Here is a 23,307-nt window from a genome sequence, read left to right as displayed (position 1 = left end):
GGTGTTGATAAAAAGATTAAAAAAATGTTGAGAATAAGATTAAAGGTGTTGAGAAAAAGATTAAAAAGTTTTAAGAACAAGATTTAAAGTGTTGAGATAAAGATTAAAAGGTGTTGAGAACAAGATTAAAAAGTTTTAAGAACAAGATTTAAGGTGTTGAGATAAAGTTTTGAGAACAGGATTTAAAAGCGTTGAGATAAAGATTAAAAGGTATTGAGGTAATGATTAAAAGGTGTTGAGTTACAGATTAAATGTATTGAAAACAAGATTAAATGGTGTTGATAATAAGATTAAATGTGTTGAGAAAAAAAGATAAAAAAAATGTTGAAAGGTACTAAAGTAAAAATTAAAAGGTATTGAGGTAAAGATTAAAAGTATTAAGATAAAGATTAAAATGTATTGAAATAATGATTAAAATGTATTAAGCTAGATATTAAAGATGTTGAAAATAAGATTAAATGGTGTTGAGAATAAGATTAAAAAGTGTTGAAAATAAGATTAAAAGTATTGATAACAAGATTAAAAGGTATTGATTAAATGTATTGATAAAAACATTAAAAGTGTTAAGAAAAAGATTAAAAATTGTTGAGGACAAGATTTAAGGAATTGAGAAAAATATTAAAAAGTGTTGAGAATAAGATTAAAAGTGTTGAAAATAAGATTAAAAGGTGTTGATAAAAAGACTAAAAAGTGTTCAGAATAAAATTAAATAAGTAAATAAAAAGATTAAAGGTGTTGAAAAAAAAAAAAAAGGTTTTGATAACAAGATTGAAGGTGTTGAGAAAAAAGATTAAAAAGTGTTATCTTTAAAGATGAATAAGATTAAAAGGTGTTGTGAAAAAAGATTAAAAAAAAAAAAAAAGTGTCTAAGGGATTGAGAAAAAAATTAAAGGTGTTGATAGCAAGATTAAATGATGTTGAGAATAAAATTAAATGGTGTTGAGAACAAAATTAAATGTATTGAGGTAAAGATTAAAAGTGTTGAGGTAAAGATTAAAATGTGTTGATGTAATGATTAAAATGTTTTCAGCTATACATTAAAGGTGTTGAAAATAAGATTAAATGGTGTTGAGAAACAAGATTAAAGTTGTTGAGAAAAAAGATTAAAAATTATTGAAAACAAGATTAAAGGTGTTGAGAAAAAAGATTAAAAAGTGTTGATAACAAGATTAAAGGTGCTAAGAATAAGATAAAAAAAGTGTTAAGAATAAGATTAAAGAGATTGATATTAAGATTAAATGTGTTGAGAAAAAATGAAAAATGGTGTTGATAACAAGATTGAAGGTATTGAGAAAAAAGATTAAAAAGTGTTAAGAAAAAAGATTAAAAAGTGTTGAAGGGTATTGAGATAAAGATTAAAATGTATTGATGCAAACATTAAAAGTGTTGAGATAAAGATTAAAAAGTATTGAGGTATTGATTAAAAGGTATTGAGAAAAAATATTAAAAAGTGTTGAGAATAAGATTAAAGTTGTTAAGAAAAAAAATTAAAAAGAGTTGAAAGGTAGTGAGGTAAAAATTAAAAGATATTGAGGTAAAGATTAAAAGTGTTGAGATAAAGATTAAAATGTATTGAGGATATGATTAAAATGTTTTGAGTTAGAGATTAAAGGTGTTGAAAATATGATTAAATGGTGTTGAGAACAAGATTAAAAAGTGTTAAAAACAAGATTAGAGGTGTTGATAACAAGATTAAAAATTATTGACAATAAGATTAAATGTATTGATAACAACAATAAATGTGTTGAGAAAAAAGATTAAAAATTGTTGAGGACAAGATTTAAGGTATTGAGAAAAAAATTAAAAAGTATTGTGAACAAGATTAAAAGTACTGAGAATAAGATTAAAAGGTGTTGATAAAAAGATTAAAAAGTGTTGAGAACAAAATTAAATAAGTTGAGAAAAATATTAAAGGTGTTGAGAAACAAAAAAAAAAAAAATGTGTTGAGAATATTTTTTTTCTTTCTATTTTATTTTTTAGGTAATGCCTGAACAACCCAGTACAATTATACTATTTTGAGGTACATCGTGACGAGAGAGGGAGATGGCGGGACGGTGACAGGGGAGGGAGGTGCTGAAGTAGAAGAGGATATTTTGTTTTTATTTTTTTCGTTCTATTTTATTTTTGTTAACATCGTTCCTTTTTCGGTGTGACTCTAAAGTTACCCATTTAAAAAATATATCTTTTTTCACTACAACATGGGTACAGTACAATCCGTTTACAACAGAAGATCTTAGTTCAAAAAACAGACACCAAAAAAAAATTAATAATAACCCTTGTATCTTTTTTATTTCTCTTTGTCCATTTTTGAAAGACTAAATGAGTCCTGTCAACATTTTTGTTCACTTTTCAAAAATAAATATGACAAGATGAGATTCCTTCAAATTATTCTCTTTCTTTTTATCTCATTTTCATCAAAACATTTGGAATGTAATTTTTTTTTTTTTTTTTTTTTTGAGAAAACTACATATAGGTAGAGTTAAGAGTCTTAAATAACAAAATGATCTATTTTAAACGTCTATTTTTTAATTTGATTGATTTAAACAAAATAATTATAAATGCATCAAGAATTATTATTAAAGTCCCAAATACCCTCTTTGTAATATGACTTGCTTTTTTGTTGTTGAGTTATTTGTTTCTTTGCTTAATTATCAATATATATATATATATGAAAGTTTCCCCAATTATCTTTTCAAAGTGATGTTATATATAATTTGTAGTAAGACCAAATTTACAAAATTATGAAATAAAATTAAAAAGCAAAATAAGATAAACCTACCAATAAACGTACCAATATCGTGTAAAAGTCTAATTAAAAACACAAAACACTTTTTGAAACATAAAAATTGTAATAAGATTTTATGGTGTAAGGCATATGACTTATTGTTGCAAGAAATACTACTTTCAGTTATTTCCTTGACTTTATAATAAAGATGACCATTGGCTTGAGAATGAAATATTAGTACTTGTTACATTATTTTGTTGGAATTATGTAATACTTGTTGTGTTCTTAGCAAAATAATACGTTTATTTTATTTTATTCTATAATCTTGTAAATTTGGTCTCACTAAAAATATACATGACATCAATTTGAAAAGATAATTCGGGAAATTTTTTTTTTGATATATATATATATTGATAATTAATCAATTTTATTAAAGAAGAAAACGAGCAGCACCTAAAGAGACATATTTCCTTACAACTTACAAAGAGAGTATTTGGGACTTTAATAATAATTCTTGATGTATTTTTAATTATTTTGTTTAAATCTGTCAAATTGAAAATTAGACTTTTAAAATAGACCATTTTGTGATTTTAGACTCCCAACTCTACCTATGTATAATTTTCCTTTTTTTTTTTTTTTTTAACTATTTATTACTTGTAACATCCCTTTAAAAATAAAAATAACAATGAATATTTATAGATAAATTACAGTCAGGGTTGCTACTTTTTCTCTTTTTCTTCTTCTGAAAAAATAACACATAAGTAGAGTTAACAATTCTAAGTAACAAATTAGTCTATTTTAAAATTTTATTTTTTAATTTGTAAACAAAATAATTATTAATGCGTCAAGAATTATTATTTATTATTTCTTTCGTTTCTTTTAAATTAAAAAAAGTTGATATTTTTTTTCTTGATGGAAAATAAATTTCAACTATTTAATGAGTATTTGCTTGTTCAAATTGGTTCTTATTTTTTTGGAATTATTTTTGAAAAAAAAAGTTTTTTTTCTTTTATTTTTTTCGAAATTTAAAGCAAATTTCATATATATTTACAGGTGGTGGGTCTTTGGCCCAAAGTAGGGAAATAGTAAGCACCAAGGCCGCAAACAAGCCCAAAAAGGACGAACCCAAAAACAAAGTAACTACAGCTAACTGAAGGATGAAAATGGAGTCACTATTAAACTATCCGGTGGAAAAACAGCAGCGGTTGGGCCGCTATGAACTAATCCGGCGGCCGAGGAGGTGGTCTGCAGTAAGACGGTGAGAGATTCCAATCTTGGAGAATCGAGATAAACCTTCAAAATCTTTGTAGTTCAAGATTCTGGAATATGACATAATAAGAGGTTATTATTTTTTAAATATTTTTTAAATAAAGACTCATGTGTTTGTGTGAAAAAAACTTTTGTGAATATTTACTTACTTCAATTTTTGACATAATAGACTTTGAAAAAAAAAAAATTTTATGTAATAAGTCCAACACCGAGTTGGAACAAAAGAATAATTAATCCGTAGTAACAACTTTCCGAAAAAAAAAAAAAGTCCATAGTAAGAATGAGGATATAATTAGTATTTTGCTCATTTTTCTTTCCTTGCACGACTTATTTATGTCATATATTACTGAGTTCTTCAAATTAACTATTTTAAAAACAATGCACTAGTAAATATTTTAAGTTGGTCATTATCAACTATCTAATTCATATTTGTTAGTTCAAACTGATTTTCAACTATCTATTTTGTATTTTAAAATTATATGATTTAAAAATATATATATTTTGATATTTTGAAATAAAAATTTAAAATAATTTCACTTACCTTCCTTAAGTGTTAGGCATAATTACAGCACTTTTTACGTTTCAAAAATTACACTCACCTCTCTTCAAACTGATCAGCATTTTTCGGCAAACACGTGTACCGGCAACACCGAAGGCAAATCCTGCAGAGGCAGATTCTTGGAGGACCAATCAAAGGCTGCGATGAGGTCCATGACCCAATCTAGGGTTAGATTGCTGTCTGAAGGCCATAATATAGAGATCTGAGGCCGAGCAAGAACAGGTGGCGGTGAAGGTGACGAAGGCTTGTTGGCATGAACATCGTCGTCGGAGGAGGAAGAGGCGAAAGAGGCGGAGAAGAAGAAATCGTCATCTGAAGGGGGCTTCAAAGGTGATGAAGATAAGTTGAGAAGAACATTATCATCAGTAACTGTGCCAGATATAACAGCTATAATTGTGGAATTGGTGTTTGGAGAATCTGTGATCACATATTTCTTTTCTGATCAATGTTTCAAAAATTCTGATCAATATTTCTTTTCTGATCAATATTTCTCTCTTTCTACTTTATATAAGTCTATGTCTGAACATTTCTCTCTAAAACTCTATATACAAGGTCTCTCTACATCTTTCTCGTCATATATATTTACAACTTTGTTTAATTGTTGCAATCAGCATGTAAAGGAATCAAGAAACATATTGTATTGTCGACGAATCGCCGTGCTGGAATCATCGGAGCTCTAGAATAAAGAAACATATTGTCACCTGGTTTGGCCAATAGAGGTATGGATGGATGATTTAGCGATCGGTAATGCTGAAAGCCCCAATCATCCAATTCGCCGGCGATGCACAACGGTGAGATCAGGCAGCGTAGTGTCAACCAAATCAAACCACGACTCCCCAACTAGTCACTCGACGACTATGGTATACCGACAACCACAACCATCCACCAATAAAAGAACGCGATGACCCCCCAAGTTGAAATGGCGACGATGAAGCTTGCATCACAAATGATTTAGGGTTGGGATTCTTTCTTTCTGCTGTGCCAATGTGAAACTAACCGTTGGTACAAAAGCTTTTCCGGTTTATTCGTTGTTCTGAAACTCACCGATTTGATGAAGGAAACCGTCGCCGGAACTGAAGCACGCATGAACTAAAGATAAACCGAGAATAATTGAAACTCACTCTCACAATTTGGGTTTATAGTTGGGTGCTGAAGACGGGGAAGATTTCCCAAGTAGTGGATGGGGAAGGCGGCGAGACATGCCGGACGGCGAAGAGGAATTCTAAGTACCCATGAGAGAGCTGACGAAGGGTAGAAGGTGCGGTGGGCCAGAGGATGAAACCGCCATTGCTGGGGTAGGCGGTGGCGATCTCGGCAGTGATGAGAAAATTTATATACAGTATTTTTTTTTTCTTTCCTGGGGATATAGGTTATTTTAATACAAAAGTAAGGATAAAATGTTTTTTCAAATATAATAAGGACATGTGTGGTATTATAGGATTAAAAATAACTGAAGCCATTAAAAATCATTATTGACTAGGTTGATTTTCACTGAAGAGGGCTAAGTGTTACGACAAAGTAACCTTTGAGGGAGGACGATGTAATTTTTGAAATTTAAGGGATACAGTCTATAATTACAATTAACCTTAGAAAAAGTAAGTGAAATTATCCCTAAAAGTTTAAAAAGGTATTTTGAACCTATCAATAAATTTTGATACATTTATAATTATTTTACTTAATTTAATCCAAATAAAAAATAAACTTTTAATATACATTATTTTACATGGAATATTATTTTTGTCCTCAAATATAATAACATATTTTTTATCTAGAAAATATCACTTCCTCTCAACCCCCCACCCCCTTCTTCAAATCGTGCACTAATTTGCTCCTTCAGCTCTTAATTAAAGTCTTTGAACTGATCAAATTGGACGAAACAAAGACTTGCTATTCCACTGGAGGCCGAGTTCACCATAAATGCGTATTTTTTTCTTCTCTTTTCACCTACCCACCTCTGCCACCGTCACCCTTCCTCTCTCTCCATCCACGTGTTTTCACCATCCCCTCTCCCTCTCTTAATTTCTCACTCCACCTACCACCCACCACCACCACCACCACCAGGTCCACTACCAATCCTTCTCTCTCACTCCACCCGACCACTTCAACTATTGAAACCCTTCTCTTTATATATCTACAAATATATAATAATTTGTAACAAATTCAATTCAATTACATTTTCAATTTAATTTAATAAATTGTATTTTTTAAAAATATATATAATTACACATCTTTTAATGTGAATAAGTATATATATAATTTGCAAATCCTTGAGATTTTAAAGTTTATATATAAATCTATATTTCATATTTGCAATTTTAAAATTTTTTAACATTATTTTGCTAATTTTCAAAATTGCATCAATCCCTAAATTCTTACAAATTAATATGTAAATTTGGAGGGAGAATATGCAAATTTATGTAAAATGAAAAAGTTTATATTTGAATTTTTTTTATAGTAAATTCGTTCTTTCAGGTGAAAGTTATTTATTTATTTATTTTATAAAATAAAAAGGGTTAGAAGTTAGATTAATAGATATAGAGAGTCGAAACCTGACATCCTGACATTCTAAAATTCACTAACCCATTCAATTATCGAGACATTTGCCATTTTTTAGGCCTTGTTTTTTCAAATTGATGAAATAAGCCAATCACATTTTACAAGGTGCTAGTTAATTTCAAGAAGAAGATGAAAAAGTCAAAATAAATGTTTTCCCAATTGTTTTGTTTGAGAATTTGAACTGTCCACTCTCCACTTAAAAACAGGGGATTTTTTATTTTTTTCCCCCCAAAAAACAAGGGAACATACTACTAAAATTAATCTCATGGTTTTACATATACACATATGTTAGTGGATTCATCTAACCTCATGTTTCGTGCTTTTTGGTCATTATTTTATTGAATTCATGTTATTGAAAATAAAAGACGTTCGCATAAAATTGATAAATATACAAATGGTTGCTTTTTAGACCGGATTAGGCTTTAGGCTACATAAAACTAGTTCATGGTCTTGATATTAGCCTTGGCTTTTATTCAGCCCAAGCTGACTCAAATTACAAACGTGCAAAGATTGAAGAAGCAAATTACTGTTGCACAGCGCCATAGCCAATTTGTACACAATTTTATCTTCACAAATTCTTTCTATATTGTAGGTGGAAAATCACCTCCTTCATTTTTGTGAATGAATAGTACTTACCATGGTAGATAAAAAATCATATTTGCTTTATACATAATTTTGTATATACATAATATATATATATAGTCTTCAAATATACTCTTCTTTCCTCCCTTATTTCTTCTTCACTCCCTCATTTATTTCAGCAACCCATTTGAAATAAAATTGAAATCCCGCCACCTAGCTACCATTCTTCTCTCCCAAAATATCAATCAACGCATTTTAAAATTTGATTTCTTTCCAAATAAATTTTGATTTCTTTCCAAATAGAAGTAGGAAGCAGGCTTTAATTCGAAGTAGAATAAGCGATATTATTTCCAAATTGAAGGTCAGATCAGACTTCTCCAAATCGAAGCAAGAGGTACGATTTCTTTATTTATACTATTCTTATGGAAATAAGAGGATTTCCTTGAAAATAAAATCTGAAAATTATACCTGTATCCCAATTTATCCTCATTTGTTACATCACAATAATTTCCCAACGTTTTCGTAACATATATCCCAACGTATTTGTACAGTGGTGCATCACAACATTTTACTAAGGTACATCCTAAAATTTTCGTACAAACATCCCAACTTATTTGTAAAGTGCATTCCAACATTTTCCTAAGGTGAATCCCAACATTTTCCTAAGGTGCATTTTAACATTTTAATTGTTAGTGTACCATTTAAAATGGTACCATTTCCTTCTTCTTCTTCGCCTCATACCATCGTTCTTCACTTCTTCTTCGCCTCACCGCCGTTCTGGTGCATACCAACATTTTCCTACGGTAAATCCCAACATTTTCCTAAGGTGCATCCCAATTTATCCCAACTTTTCAAACCTAGCCTCAGACCTTCTTCGTTTTCCCTACCCTTCTTCTTCATCTTTGTTTATTCGAAATTCAAACCCTAACCCTCAGACTTTCTTTCTTCCCTTCTTCTTTGCCTCAGACCTTCCTTCTTCCCTTTTTTTTCTTCGTCTCAGACCTTCGATCATCACTTCTTCTTCTTCGCTTTAGACCGCCGTTCTTCACTTCTTCTTCTTCGCCTCATACTGCCGTTGGTACTATTTCCTTCTTCCCTTCTAGAGAGAGAAAGGGAGACAGCTATCATATTTTAGAAATAATATTTAAAGTTTATATATATATATATAATACAATATTTAAAGGGGTGGTAAAAAATTAGTTACCCAATTTTTTTAATTGATGTGGCACATTCTCAGCCACTTATTTCAAATGGAGCAAATGGTTGCACTATACAACTGGAGGTGATCCTGGTCCCTGTACTGTAACCTCCTAAATAATGTAACAATCTTATTATTGTGCCAAAACTTACCCCTCAAGAAGCAAATTTCACTCAAAAATTAAATTAATGCAAGAACTTGAATCTCAGTCAATATAAACGAAAACAGGAACTCACTATATATATATTACATTATAAATACATATATAACAGAAAAATTACACCATATCAATGTCTAAAGGGAACCCTAATCTACTAAAAAATTCACAATCACACGAAGAAAGAATAACATCACAAGCTAGAGTAATCTCCCTTGGGATATGGTGTCCAAATAACCCCTCTCAACCCTGTCTAAAAGATACCAAGCCTAGCACAAAGCATAGATGTATTATGTATGTATAATCTCTACACTGCCTGCTGTGGTCTAGATCCATAATCACTAACTCCATTAGTTCCGTTGGCGGCGTGCGGGTGTTTATCAGAGCCAGCCTTCTTCCTCTTGATAACAAGGTACCATGTAAAGGCCTCCAACATAGCTGCATTGACGCCCAAGAATATGAGGACGCCAATGTATGCTTTTTTCCATTTCTCCGCTGGGTCCAATATTTCCAGGCCCTTGAACACATTGATGATGCTCAGAACAATCACAGTGTATCCAACAGAGTGGTGGTAGATGTTCCAATACAATCTGTATTTGTGGTCCTTCTTAGGCCTCAAAAGCAAGGCAAATACCTACATGCGTCAACAAACATCCCACAATTTTAAAAAGCTAAACCACACCATGCGCAATCATATAATAGAAGAAGTACTTGACAACCATCGCAGGTATGGACATATTAAGGGGAAAAATAAATAAATAAATTGCTCTGCATATTTGAAATTACTATCCCCACCATGTAAATATTGTTGTTCATGTTGCATGCTTTCTTCTGCTATTTATGTTTAAAAAAACGTTTACACAATTGAAATGTGTCCAAAACACATATAAGTCTCAACCACCTCAACCCCAAATCGTTACATTTATTGAGATTAATAACAATAAAATTGATTGAAAAATCCTTCATCTTACAAGTTTAAAATGGTTTTTACTACCTTCACCCACCTTATCTAAATAAAGTAATAGATTCTTAAATAGTATAAGTGTGCAACCACCCAGTCATGACCATCTAACCATGTCATTTATATGGTACTTTATCTATAGTTTTCTTATAACTTCTATACTAAATTGATTCAATTCCATGATTAAACGAGCTTGGTTAAAATGATAGAATGATAATTGATAGTATAAGAAATAAAAAGCTAAACAAATAAAAGTGTCTCTTTAAAAATGTGTGTTATATAATTAGGTGGTATAAGACGAGGATTAGGTACCTGAAGTGTTCCGAGGATGAAGAGGACCAAGCCTATGTTCCCATGAGTTTCCTCTTTGAGTCCTTTAGAATCACTGCCAAGTTTCAGACCAGTTGCCCACCCGGCGACCCCGACGGCGTAGGCCGACGACTGGCAAGCAACGTGCAGGTAAAACCATGCTGGATCACCCGACTTGAACACCTTCAAGTACCTTGCAATCACTGCACCCAAAGGCAGCAGAATTCCCCAACTCACTGCATTCAACACTCCATGAACCTGAAATTTTACATCCCAATCACAAAAAACAATCAATCAATCAATCAAACCCCAAAAGATAATTTAATGACCAATTCGTAAAAAAATAATAATAATAAGCAGAGATTGAATTGCTTACATTTTTTCTTTTGAGTCTTGGAATCACTGCTCCTCCAGTGGGTGAAACAGTATTCTGGTCCGAAAGGAAATTCACAGACCCTAAAGAATTTTTATTACTGTTAGCCATGGGATGTACATTAAGTGTGTTCCCTGAAACTGGACCTTCTTGCCACACCTGGTTAAAAGTGGTCTGATTACTTGGGAGTTCCAAAGTGGCATATATGATCATCTCACTGTTGACATACTCTGCTGTTATCTTTGGCACATTAAAGCTCAAATTACCTTCAGCCATCTGAGTCCCATAGCTAGTCACAGGAACTGTGTAGGCACGGACAGCCCCACTGGTGTTGTGGAAAGCAACCAGACTCTGTGCCCCAATCATACCTGTCCCTTGGAGATTGAGTGCCCAAGCCACCCACTGGGTGGACGAAATCCCGGTGTGCCGGTACGCGATGTCGACTGTGCTGTTGGACTGGTGGTAGTTCCAGTGAAGGAAAGAGTTCAGGTATGGAAGGTCATTGCATCTGCTGAACAAATTGTTGGTGTTGGCAAATGTGTAAGTGCTGCAACTTTGTGCAGATGATGAAACAAATAGGGAAATCAAGAAAACACATGAAAACGGGATGGTTTTTGAAGATATATCCATCATGATTGATTGATTTATCAAAAATAATGGTTTTAAGGTGCCTAGAAGATCAATACCCTGATTGTGAAAACCAGTTTTTAGTATCTGGGTGTGTCCCAATTGATACAAAAAAATGGTTTTCAAGGTATTTTCTCTATCTGGGTAGTGAAAAACCTTTTGTTTGATCAATGAGAAAGGGGCAGATATAGATTTTATAGGAGTCTTTGAAGGTTGTTGATGAAGAGTTGGGGTTGTTGACTGGCTCTTTTGTAGAATGTCAGTGCATATATATATATATATATATATATATATATATATTGATTCCAATTTAATAAGACAAAGAAGAAAATTTTGGAATGGAAGCAGCCTAGAAAGTCTTGGGGTTTTCTTATATGTTTTATAAAGATGCAAATCTCTCTTGATGTTTCAACCACTTTTGTGTGTTCACACCAAGTTGGTTCAACCTCAACTATCAAATTAAGAAAAAATGTTCACACATCATTGCTGCCGTGTATGACATGAGAATCATATTGACCTTTGGAGCAGCGTTTCATTTTTCTCTCCCTCTTTTCCATTTCCACCGCCTCTCTCTCTCTCTATTTTTTTGTTTCTGTTCTTTTTCTTCTTTTAAAGACTTTTGTTGTGAGGAACCCTGTAATTACGGAATTACCACATGTTGGTCAATCACATTAAAATAAGCATGGAAGATTATTGACCTAGATAAGTTTACGCAAGGATAAATATTTTTTGGGGCTGCGCAATTAATTTTTTATGTTGCTAAAGTACGAACTTTTTTGAGTTGAAAGAATGAATTAAGGATTCATAAATCAATATCCAAATAAATGTCTCCTTGATTTATTTTCTAATGAATCTATGTGTAGAAGAACAATATCTACGAGTAATATATAGAGAAAATATCAAAAGATAAATTTAAACCAGGAAAAAGAGTAACGTTAACGTGTTGACTCAGTCTGGTAGCCTGAAACAGGGAAATGTGGAGGAAAATGAAATTCACACTAATGTTCAAATTGCCGCATGTACCATCGATTCAGTGCCTTTAGTCATGGTCAATACCAAAAACTCACCAACCTCACCATGTATATATATATATGGCGTTATATATATAGAGATGTTGATGGGGTCCATATGCCGTGTTCCAATGAGATGCGTCGTGCACATGGCGAAATGGGCTTGCGGTCGATCGTGTGGTGGGTGGCGGACAACCGTAACCCCTTTGCCACCTCCTCCTATATCATAGTACCTGTTTTTTTGGCTTGCATGCACCAATTTGAATTTGTCATTGAGAGATATTATTGCATATATTTGTTCTGATCCTCATCAGCTGCACAGGTTTTCTATACATTTTAACAAGGACCACAACTATTTTTAATAATAAGTAAATTTAAATATACTGAAAATAGATGTAATGATATATATATATATAAGTCATGGTGGTTATTGTTTGGCCACAAAAATTTTGTAACTTCCAATTGAAAAGGTAGAAGGTAAAGCAATTTTTGCCTAGTCAATATATATATATATATATATAACCAATCTCATTAACAATTTCTGAATCCGCACTAAATTATCTCCCTCTTTGTTTGTCACATGTCACATTCTTACGATGGAAGGAAAGAGAAAGTAAGAGGGAGCCTCTATTCAGATAAAGAAAAAAAAGAAAATAATTTTAAAAATAAAACATTCATTTGTGGACCTCATCTACAAAAATTTTAAGTAAATGACTCAAGGATGAATTAATTCAACCACGAACACGTATCACAAGTTGTAATTTCAACAAAATTTATGCTACTTTCATAGATATTAACTACAATTTTTTTCCTAGATAATGTGATTTGGGTCCTAATATTTATTCAAAATAATAATAATAAATCGACTGAATATATTATAAATTATGTGATTTGGATCCAAAAATTTGTTATTCAATGAAAATAGAAAAATAATGAAAATTTTCTGCTAGAATCTCACCGCCCTATTTTTATTTGTTTAGTGATGGAACATTTGAATTGGCCCGTCCCATGGGATTCTAAGATCGCCGCCATTGAAACTTCAAAAACAGGTAAATATGATTACGATGTGGACGAAAAGAATAAGGAAATTTTACAAAATAGTGGTAGTAAGAAAAATATATTACTTAGTCATAAATGTAGTTTGTATATTTACAAATACATGAACCAATTTCTATTTTAACCCTTTATTAAACTAAAATTATATTTTCACCCCAAAAATTTATTTTATGCATAACTTACCCAAAGAACAAGTTGTGCAAGTCCTAGAATTTTGTCAAATAGCACTTAGGAATTGTGACATAGCACAAGAATTAAGAGACACAAAGCGTAGTTTACAACGTAGAATAGAAGACCTTAGGTTTAGTATTATTTTAATAAAGAATATTTTAGAAATTAGAACGCAACAATTTTAGTTTATGAATAGAATAGACTTTAATAACTTAGATGATTCTATAAAACGTTTAGGAAAAAATCTTGACTATATTAAAGAACAAGTAGTACAGAATTCTAGTCCAAATAATTTGAATAACAAAATAATATTAGTCACCATTAAAGATATTAATAACGATATTAAAGTATTTCTGAAAATCAAAAAATAATTATAAACCATTTAGAATCTCTTAAAACTGATATTAAAAGACTATTACAATAGTTTTATGAGCACTAGTAATCCTGACTATCTAACAGCTTTAGCCGAGCTTTATAAAATTGATAAAGAACCAGTAGGATTTACAAGTTTTAAAACAGACGTACAATTAACTAATATACATATTAGATAAAATAACTTTTTAATCCAGCTAGTACTTCAGTTGTCTGAAAAAGTTAATAAACTTGAAGAAAAATTAGAAATAATACAAGAAAATATTTCCAGAGAATCTTTTAAAGAATTATCTGAATTATCTGATAAAATAATTTTTGCAGGAATGGAAACAAAGAGCAGCAACAGCTATAGCCTTATATCAGGCACTTCAAATCCTCTTTTGATTATCCAAAACCCAACTCAATAGTTCCGCGTTAGACATAATCTTTTTCCTGACCAAAAACTTATTTTAGATAATATTTGGTTTTCGAAAAATAATCTCAATAGAACCCTCGTTAGAAATCTAAGTACTTTAAGTGAATATTTTGTAACATCTAACAAAACATATCATACTTTACAGCAAGAACATAAGACGCTTATATCTCATTTTAGAAAGCTGAATTTATCTTATAAAAAAATGACAGCAAATCCCACATAACAACTATTTCTGAGTAAAGGACTAATGAAGATGAAAATCTTCAGAAAGTTCAATTTCTGCAGGCACAAACCAAGTATGCCAAGTTATTACCCATTTTCTCCCCAACATATAGAGAAATCCTGAGACAACAAGTTGAGCTCTTCCCTGATGACCTCAAAGACCTTATCCTTGAAGAAGGTAAGTTTGATAATTTCAAAGAATGGGTTGATACCCAAAACTACCTCAAAAATAATAGTCCACCCAAAGGAACCCGTTATAACTATTTTTTCCTAAGATTTATACAAACAAAGAATCTCATACCTATGACCATTATTTTGTTAGACGTAAACATTGTTTTCTTATATCCTTTTGAAATAACCCAAAAAACCTATTTCTTTACAAAAACTACCACATGTTATTTAAGCAAGCTCTTAGAATTAGGAATGGTCTACAGCATTTCCATACCGAAAGACATGCCATTAGAATATCTAAACTCCCTAGGTAATTTTTCCAATCGATTAAATCAAGCCATTACTTTCGAACAAAAACTAACTCAAAATTTCATGCCAGAAAGTCCAATTCTCCTTCAAATCCACAATACTCCCCCAGAATGGGTAAAAGATGGAGCTATAATTTTGGGACAACATCGAATTTACATTCATTCTGATCCCACAGAAGTTCAAATTCTTATCCGACATGTTGATTTTGTAAACAACATTCGTAAAGATATAGAACCAGCCACCTTTAACCATTTGGTTTATTATAAAGCCTATCGACATGTTAACTCAAGCTATAACATTGGCTTCAGACTCTATGACCATAATATTAACTTGGAAATTTTTGTCAAAGCAAGAATTCATCATGTTATTAAATCTCCTCCAGAGATTGAGATATCTCCAGAATTTGAAGAAATAATAAATGAAGAAAAAATGTTACTTGAACAGTTCGAACTTGCCTACAGAAATGAAGAAACCAGTTCACCAGAGAGCACTGATACCTATTTGGCCCACATGCACAGAGATGATAGCCCACCAGATAGCACAACCGGCATAAATTTGTCCAATATGTAAGAATTCTAAAGGTATCTAAGGAAAAACAGATTCGCCACAGTATATAGATAAAGGCGACCTCAGCATCCAAGAAAAGCAGATTCAATACTGTACAGATAAAAACAGATCCACCGAAAGCAAATTTTCAACAGTAAAAGTTGATAAAATTCTCTAGAAGCAGACATCAATAATTCAGCAATAATTCAAGCCATCTTATCACTAAAGCATCTTGCATCTCAACTGTCTATGCAGCATCTGCAATCTCAACTGAAGATTCATCTCCCACTTCTCCTATAAAAGGAGCCTCTCTGCTCAAGTAAGAATCAATCAAGTTTAGAGCAATCAAGCCTAGTACCATCAAACTCTCCAGCTTTTAACCATAATTTCCAGTCTGTTTCCTTTGTGATTTCTTTCAGTATATTTCCTTTTGTAAATTATTGTGTGAGAATGTATCCATGTACAAACAATGTGTATCCATGTATATTTTCTATGAAATAAATAATCCAGTTTGCTCATGTTCAACAAATTTCTTTTCCTTATTTAGTATTTTCGGTATCTTCGGACAAAAGACTTCTGTCGACAAAAAGATTAAATATATAGATTTTATTTAGCTAGACAGTGTAGATCCTAAAATTTTCTTGAATCCAACCAGTACAAGCAGCCTTAGTTTCAATTTAATAATTTCTTCTGTGAGTTGACTTGAACTACTGGCTTGTTGGCTCGTTCTTGTCGGTGTTCAGGTGTTTTTACAGGGCATTATCAGAGCGTTATCAAGTTCGGCAGTCATTTCTGTGATTTAATTCTTAATTTTATCTCTATGTTATTTGCATGCTTCTATCCGGTTAGCTTCAACTTAATTTTGGTATCAGAGCCTATATGTTTCGTTAAATTTAATTTATATATATGATCTTTTGTCTAAAGAAGTTTATAAGTCCATATTAATTTACTGTGAAATTTTAATTACTATGAAAAAATAAAAAAAAATAAAAAATAGTTTGTTCAAGGACCTTTTGTAAGTTTATTTCATGTTCTAAGGCTTTTGTGTTATAATAATCCATTGTTTGGGGTCATTATAGCAATATAGTTTGTTGTGAGGTATAAAGCATAAAGTGAAGTTCATTTTAGAGTAGTATTTTAGTGATCCATTCATTTATTAAAATTTTAAAACGTTATCCTCATTGTATTGTAGTATTTGGGTCATAAGCCCCATGTATTGGTAAAAATTCCAAAGAATAAAAGTCTTGGCATAGCTAAACATGATGTAATCTTTGCTACATTTTCAAATATCAAAATCTATAAATTGAACCTTGCCAGTTGCGACATGAATGATTAAAAACTATGTTGAATTTTATTGACAATGTCACATTAAATACAAATCTTTATATATCGTCCTTGTACTATCCACCACGTGGTATCACTGTTAATCATATCTGCCTCAACGTAAATTACAGTATATAAATGTGTGTGTATACATGTATAAAATACAATTGCATCAGCATGACTCATCAATTACCTCTTAATCAAAATTTCAAAGTTGATGAAATTATTTTGGCAGTTTGCCTATGCCAAATGGCACAACCAAAGCCGTTACTCATTAGCATACACAGCCCCGTTCTGTAACTTCCCTTCGTCCGTCCGCGAGGCTGTAAAAAGAGAGAAAGGGGCGGCTATAACCCAAGTTGCACGACAAGTCTTTTTGATATGTAGACGTAAATATATAGAAAAATTATAAATATATGTGTTAATATATAGGAGTATATATATATATATATATAGAGAGAGAGAGAGAGAGAGAGAGAGAGAGAGAGAGAGAGAGAGAGAGAGAGAGGGGTTTGACAAAAACAGTCCTAATTAAAAATGGTTCAAATTGAAGGACAGGTCCAAATAATGGGTAGTACTAGTAGTCAATAGTCATTAGTGATGTACAAGGTGCAGAGGACTCCAGCCCTTACAAAGGGCAGAAAAAAAATATAAAATAAAATAAAATAAAAACCATACCCAACAACTGCTCCTACACAATTTTCTATGCTTTGTTCGAGATATTTGTTAATACAGATATAAACTAAATTAAATAATTAATATATATATACACACACAAAAGAAATGACGAAGTCAACAAATTTATGAATAAAAAATAGTTTACTTTCTCAGTAGAATAATACTATTTGTGATAGCATCGACAGATGTGGGATTAAAATTTACCCCCCCCCCCCCCCCCCCAAAAAAAAAATTTGTGCTATTAAAATATCATCACTCTATCCTTGTATATTTGTCAGTTTCATATTCAACTTAATTGTTCAAAGTCTGCCTTAAACTAATGTGTAAGGAGAAAAAAATTGTCCTAAGTCTTCATTATAGATATTGTTTTAATATTTTACTTATTTTAGTGTCAGGAATGACAACGTAATAGTAGCTGATTTTAAGGTTTCGTTTGACATGCTTTTTGTTTCTATTGATTTTATTTTTGGGCTACTATAGTGTCAATTTTGACAACAAAAACATATTTGATACGGCCTTATTTTATTTTACATAGTGCTAAAACACTTCATGAACATGGCCCAAAATCAAAATACGAAAAAATTATTATTATATTTTTTTTTGACAACTGTTCATAACCCAAAATCATACTTTGCATATTTCTGTTTCCGACATTTTCACAACAAAACATCGTTCCCAAACATGCTTCGATTTTTTTTTCCAAAACTCTCCTACAGCAAAAACACTATTTCTGTTGTAAAAATAAAAAAAAAAAAAAAAACCCGCCTAAAACAAATCACATACCAAACGGGCCCTAAGGTTCTTAAGTATGACCGAATAAGATCCGTGTATGTGTATTAATTTTGGGACATTAAACCTCCACCCCAAATTTGCTTGATACCTACGATGTAAAGAGAATTACAAGACATAAACTTTAGGATTAATTTCACTTACACCCCTTCAGGTTTGGCCAAATATCATCCTCAAACATATTTCAAAAATAACTATCACTTAAGTCCATTTCTAATTTTTCGTTAAATATTCTGTTAAATATATAAGAAAAGACAACTTTATCCCTAATTTTTTAATCTCTTTTATTCCAAAATATCAGATTAGATAAGTGACCATTATACCATACACCCACCTACCAACCCAGACATTGCAACAGAGATGTTTCTGCCATTGAGGAACCAATCCTCTGATTAAGGAGGCCGACTTTAGTTTCAACAGGAACAAAAAGAGACACAAGTGGGTGGTGTCTCAAGATTGAAGATATCTGGAAAGTGTTGATATGATAATAATGTATAATTTAATTGAGCCAAACAGAAAAGAAAAGAGAAAATGAGAAGGAAACTGCTTGTTTGTGCCTCAAGATTGAAGAGATGGAAATGCTGATAATAATAATAATATTAATAATGATAATGTGAATGAATGAATGAAGCCAAACAAATAAATTGTGAGAAAGAAATTGATTCTGGGTGTCTCAGGATTGAAATTAAAAAGAGATTGAATTGATTAATCTAATCTTTTCTCCTCGGAAAGAGGAGGAGAAAGGGAGGGAAAGAAGAAGAGGAAAAGATGGACACCACTGGGCAAAGAAAGGTGAGGGATGGTTTGAAGGATAGAAAGAAATATAGAATCTAATAAGGAAATTGTTAAATTCAGTCAATGACCACTTAGCTTTGTATTTTAACAATTCAATGATAAATTTCACCTACTTTATTTTAGGACAAAATCACATTATTTTGTGATATGGGGTGATCCTAAATATTGCAAATACCTATCAATCCGGAAATTTTAATCCACAAAGAGATATAGAACTTTAACGAGTCGCTAGTGGCAAAGGAAGAAAAGGAGACCAACAGATTCCGGTGACAAGTTGAGGAATCAATCCTCTGTTGGTTGGAACATTTGTATTGGCCCGTCCCATGGGATTCTAAGATCGCCGCCATTGAAACTTCAAAAACAGGTAATAATAGTCTTGGCATAGTTTAAACATGATGTAATCTTTGCCACATTTTCAAATATCAAAATCTATAAATTGAACCTTGCCAGTTGCCACATGAATGATTAAAAACTATGTTGAATTTTATTGACAATGTCACATTAAATACAAATCTTTATATATCGTCCTTGTACTATCCACCACGTGGTACCACCGTTAATCATATCTGCCTCAACGTAAATTACAGTATATAAATGTGTGTGTATATGTAAAAATACAATTGCATCAGCATGACTCATCAATTACCTCTTAATCAAAATTTAAATATTTTGGCAGTTTGCCTATGCCAAATGGCACAACCAAAGCCATAAGCATAACCCAAGTAGCATGACAAGTCTTTTTTATATGTATACGTAAATATATATAAAAATTATAAATATATATATATGTAGAGAGGGTTTGACAAATACATCAAACTATTACCTATTCTTTAGACCTGTCCTTTGTTTGGATGTTCTAATTAAAAATGGAGACATTTATTAGGTTTCAAATTAAAGGACACGTCTAAAGAATTAGTAGTCAATAGTCATGTGTGATATATGAAGTGTTGAGGACTCTAGTCTTTACTAAGGGCAAAAAATAAAATAAAATAAAATAAAATATAATTCATTCCCACCGACTGCTCCTACACAATTTTCTATGTTTTGTTCGATTGTTCAGCATCATTGTTATTTGTTAGTGCAGATATAAACTAAATTAAATAATTAATATATATACACACACAAAAAGAGATGATGAAGTCACCAAATTTATGAACAAAAAATATTTTACTTTCTCGGTAGAATAATACTATTTGTGATAGCATCAACAGATGTGGGATTAAAATTTACCCCCAAAAAAAATATATATATATATATTTGTGCTATTAAAATATCATCACTTCTATCCATGTATATTTGTCAGTTTCATATTCAACTTAATTGTTCAAAGTCTGCCTTAAACTATTGAGTAAGGAGTAAACAAAATGTTAGAAGTCTTCATTATAGATATTGTTTTAATATTTTATGCATATAATTGTATATAAAGAAACCTCTCAATCGCTGTTTAGTGTCAGGGAGGACAACATAACAGTACCCGACTTTAAGGTTCTTAAGTATGTGCGAATAAGATTGTGTATGCATATTAATTTAGGGACATTAAGCCTCCACCCTAAATTTGCTTGATACCTACTATTTGGAGAGAATTACGAGACATTTTGAAATAGTCATTTTGGGCTCATTTCACTTGATCACAACACACAACTATATAGATGGTGAATCAGCAGCCTTTGTTGACTACATGTATTTGTATTTGTGCAGAACCATGGCTTCAAACCAAAGGATTCAAAATCTCAGTAGACTTTGTTTACGTCTTCAATCATCACCAATTTTAACTTCATATATAAGCATAAGACTCAAACAATCTCCTCCATTTTTTTTTATGTCTTAACTCCTTATTTTTTTTAATTTTTTAAAAAGGAAGTATGTGACATTACGTGTGGGACTAATCTATCTCAAAGCACACGTAATATCTCACAAGTCGTATGCACCGGACAAGATAAGACACATTTAAGGTTCAGATTACAACTCCTTTTCTTAAGATTACTTAAATTTCTAAACATTATACTTTTCTTTCACATTTGCCTAACCCTAGTGTGTTTTGGTATGTTTCATGGACGAGGCAACAAATTTAAATAGATAAATCCAGAATAAATTTAAATGGAAAATTTAAATTCTCTGTTGTAAATTCTAAGGTTTTTGTCTTAAGTGAGGATATGTAATAAGCAGAAATTTATGAAAACGTGAAATAACATAGATATTTTGGAAACTTTGATAATTAGCCATAAGATATGCATTTTTCAATGTGATTCAATCATGGGCACAAAGTAAAAGACTATGAACAATTGATGAACTAGTCATTCTATATATATACATAAATAAAATAAAATAAAAACTGCGTAACACACAATATAAGCTTTCAACTCAAAGTTAGAAGAGTTCAGGTCTGACCCTGAAGTCTGAACCAAAAAAAGAAACTTTGAATGGTATTGTAACAGCATTAGTGAAACTTATTCGATGTTATGTTTATTTTTCTCATTAAATTACTATAACTAATCTTCAAATCAACTGTTTCTAATTACACATGCACTTGATAGCAACAGAAGGAAAATTAGATATTATATACCTAATGACCACATCCACATCACCCAATTAACAGGATTTTCATTATAAAAAAAAAGTCATTTAGCATCGTGGTCCATCATTCAATGCCCTAGTAAAAAGGGATACGTTATTATTTGTATGAAGTAGCTGTGGCCACCATTGATAATATTTCTCTAACATAGTTTTACGGGATATTCTTAAAAAGTTACTATACATTCTTTAAATTTTAAGAATGCCAACGTAAAATTATGTGAGAGGGTGTGGGCCCTTATTGCATGACATCACACACCACCCACAACCCCTCAATTAGCATCCTCCAAAGTCGGATGATGTACATCTTTTTTCTATCCTTAATTACAAGCAAATAATCCATCATTTATTTTATTTTATATTTTTTGCAAAGAAATAATCCATCTAAGAGTTGTACAGGTTTAGAAAAAGTTAGTAAGATGTATGTGCTTGATGAATCCACAACTTTCCAATCAGTTAGCATATTAGGTTAATCAGGCAGTATTCACTTCTTGGACCACGTTTTGTTGCTGAATTGGTATTAGGTTGGAAAAGTAGCAGTCACATTTAAGTAGAAGCAAGAGAAGAAAACTTTCATGATTGATCTACATTGAATCACCTCACTTAACCTACAAATTGCAGTTATCCAAAGAAACTAACTTCATGAACCAGTCACCTTAATTTCAATCATCATCACTTCTCTTATTAAAGCTTTTTTGTATAGCCATTGAAATTTTGATAACCAATGGCTACAACCCTTTTACTGTTTTGTATTCTTGCTTCACTTTTCCTCATTTCCCATGCTCAAACTTGCTCAAACTACACCTTTTCATCCAACAGAGCCTTCACTTCTTGCACCGACCTTCCACATTTACAAGCCCACCTTCACTGGAACTACATTCCATCCACTGGAAAACTTGAGATCGCTTATAGAGCCAACCAAACTTCCAACGGATGGGTTGCGTGGGCAATCAATCCGACTGACACAGGCATGGTTGGTTCACAGGCACTTGTTGCATTTCAAAACGCTAATGGGACTATGACTGTCTATCCAACACCGATAACCAGTTACAGCCCTTCAATGCTACCGGGGACTCTCAGCTTTCAGGTTTCAAACATCTCTGCAGAATATTCGAATAAGGAGATGATGATCTTCGCAGATGTAGGTCCACTTGATAATGGAACTGTTGTCAATCTTGTTTGGCAAGCAGGAAGTTCGGTTACCAACAATGTCCCTCAGGTTCACTCGATGTCAATGCCAAATCTGCATTCAATGGGGGCACTTAATTTTCTATCTGATTAGAAACAAAGATTCATAGAGGGAACTATAGCAAATAAGTGATCAAATTTGTCTGTGAACCATTTTCATAAGAGAGGTCATGTTTATTACTCAATGTTATAAAGCTCTTGTAGTTTGTTATCATCTATCCAACACTCCTCAAGACAGTTGAACTTCTGATTTAATGAACTTATTTGTCTGCCTTACCATGGTACCTCAGTATATATATCAACTATTTACATTTATATATATATATATATATATATATATATATATATATATATATTTATATTTGGAAGGTACG

General features: G+C 31.7%; 2 protein-coding genes across 2 annotated transcripts; one reads left to right on the top strand and one right to left on the bottom strand.

Moving 5' to 3' along the window:
* Nucleotides 1-9,105: 9,105 nt before the first annotated feature.
* Nucleotides 9,106-11,852, bottom strand: LOC132308729 (cytochrome b561 and DOMON domain-containing protein At5g47530-like). Its single transcript, XM_059806929.1, has 3 exons — nt 10,694-11,852; nt 10,321-10,575; nt 9,106-9,681 (listed from the first exon to the last, which is right to left on the bottom strand). The coding sequence occupies exons 1-3, from the start codon at nt 11,321-11,323 to the stop codon at nt 9,355-9,357; spliced, it is 1,212 nt and encodes a 403-aa protein (XP_059662912.1). The 5' UTR covers nt 11,324-11,852; the 3' UTR covers nt 9,106-9,354.
* Nucleotides 11,853-22,390: 10,538 nt separating this feature from the next.
* LOC132310493 (cytochrome b561 and DOMON domain-containing protein At5g47530-like) lies at nt 22,391-23,167 on the top strand. The gene has a single exon (XM_059808664.1). It carries the CDS (start codon nt 22,470-22,472, stop codon nt 23,025-23,027), a length of 558 nt encoding a protein of 185 aa, XP_059664647.1. The 5' UTR covers nt 22,391-22,469; the 3' UTR covers nt 23,028-23,167.
* Nucleotides 23,168-23,307: the final 140 nt, after the last annotated feature.

This window comes from Cornus florida, unplaced genomic scaffold, assembly GCF_030987335.1.
Source record: "Cornus florida cultivar Cherokee Brave unplaced genomic scaffold, ASM3098733v1 CherokeeBrave_3.0.0_Hap2_Chr05, whole genome shotgun sequence".
Classification (NCBI taxonomy): Eukaryota; Viridiplantae; Streptophyta; class Magnoliopsida; order Cornales; family Cornaceae; genus Cornus; species Cornus florida.
Note: the sequence above shows the minus strand (reverse complement) of the source record. Positions and strands in the feature narration are given on the sequence as shown.

What these genes read in the sequence shown, in the direction of transcription:
- LOC132310493 (XM_059808664.1), top strand. Translation starts at nt 22,470, where the DNA reads ATGGCTACAACCCTTTTACTGTTTTGTATTCTTGCTTCACTTTTCCTC.
- LOC132308729 (XM_059806929.1), bottom strand. Translation starts at nt 11,323, where the DNA reads ATGATGGATATATCTTCAAAAACCATCCCGTTTTCATGTGTTTTCTTG. An exon ending in CAAGACTCAAAAGAAAAAAT is followed by an intron (nt 10,576 to 10,693) that starts GTAAGCAATTCA and finishes GTAAAATTTCAG; the next exon opens with GTTCATGGAGTGTTGAATGC. An exon ending in TCATCCTCGGAACACTTCAG is followed by an intron (nt 9,682 to 10,320) that starts GTACCTAATCCT and finishes TGACGCATGTAG; the next exon opens with GTATTTGCCTTGCTTTTGAG.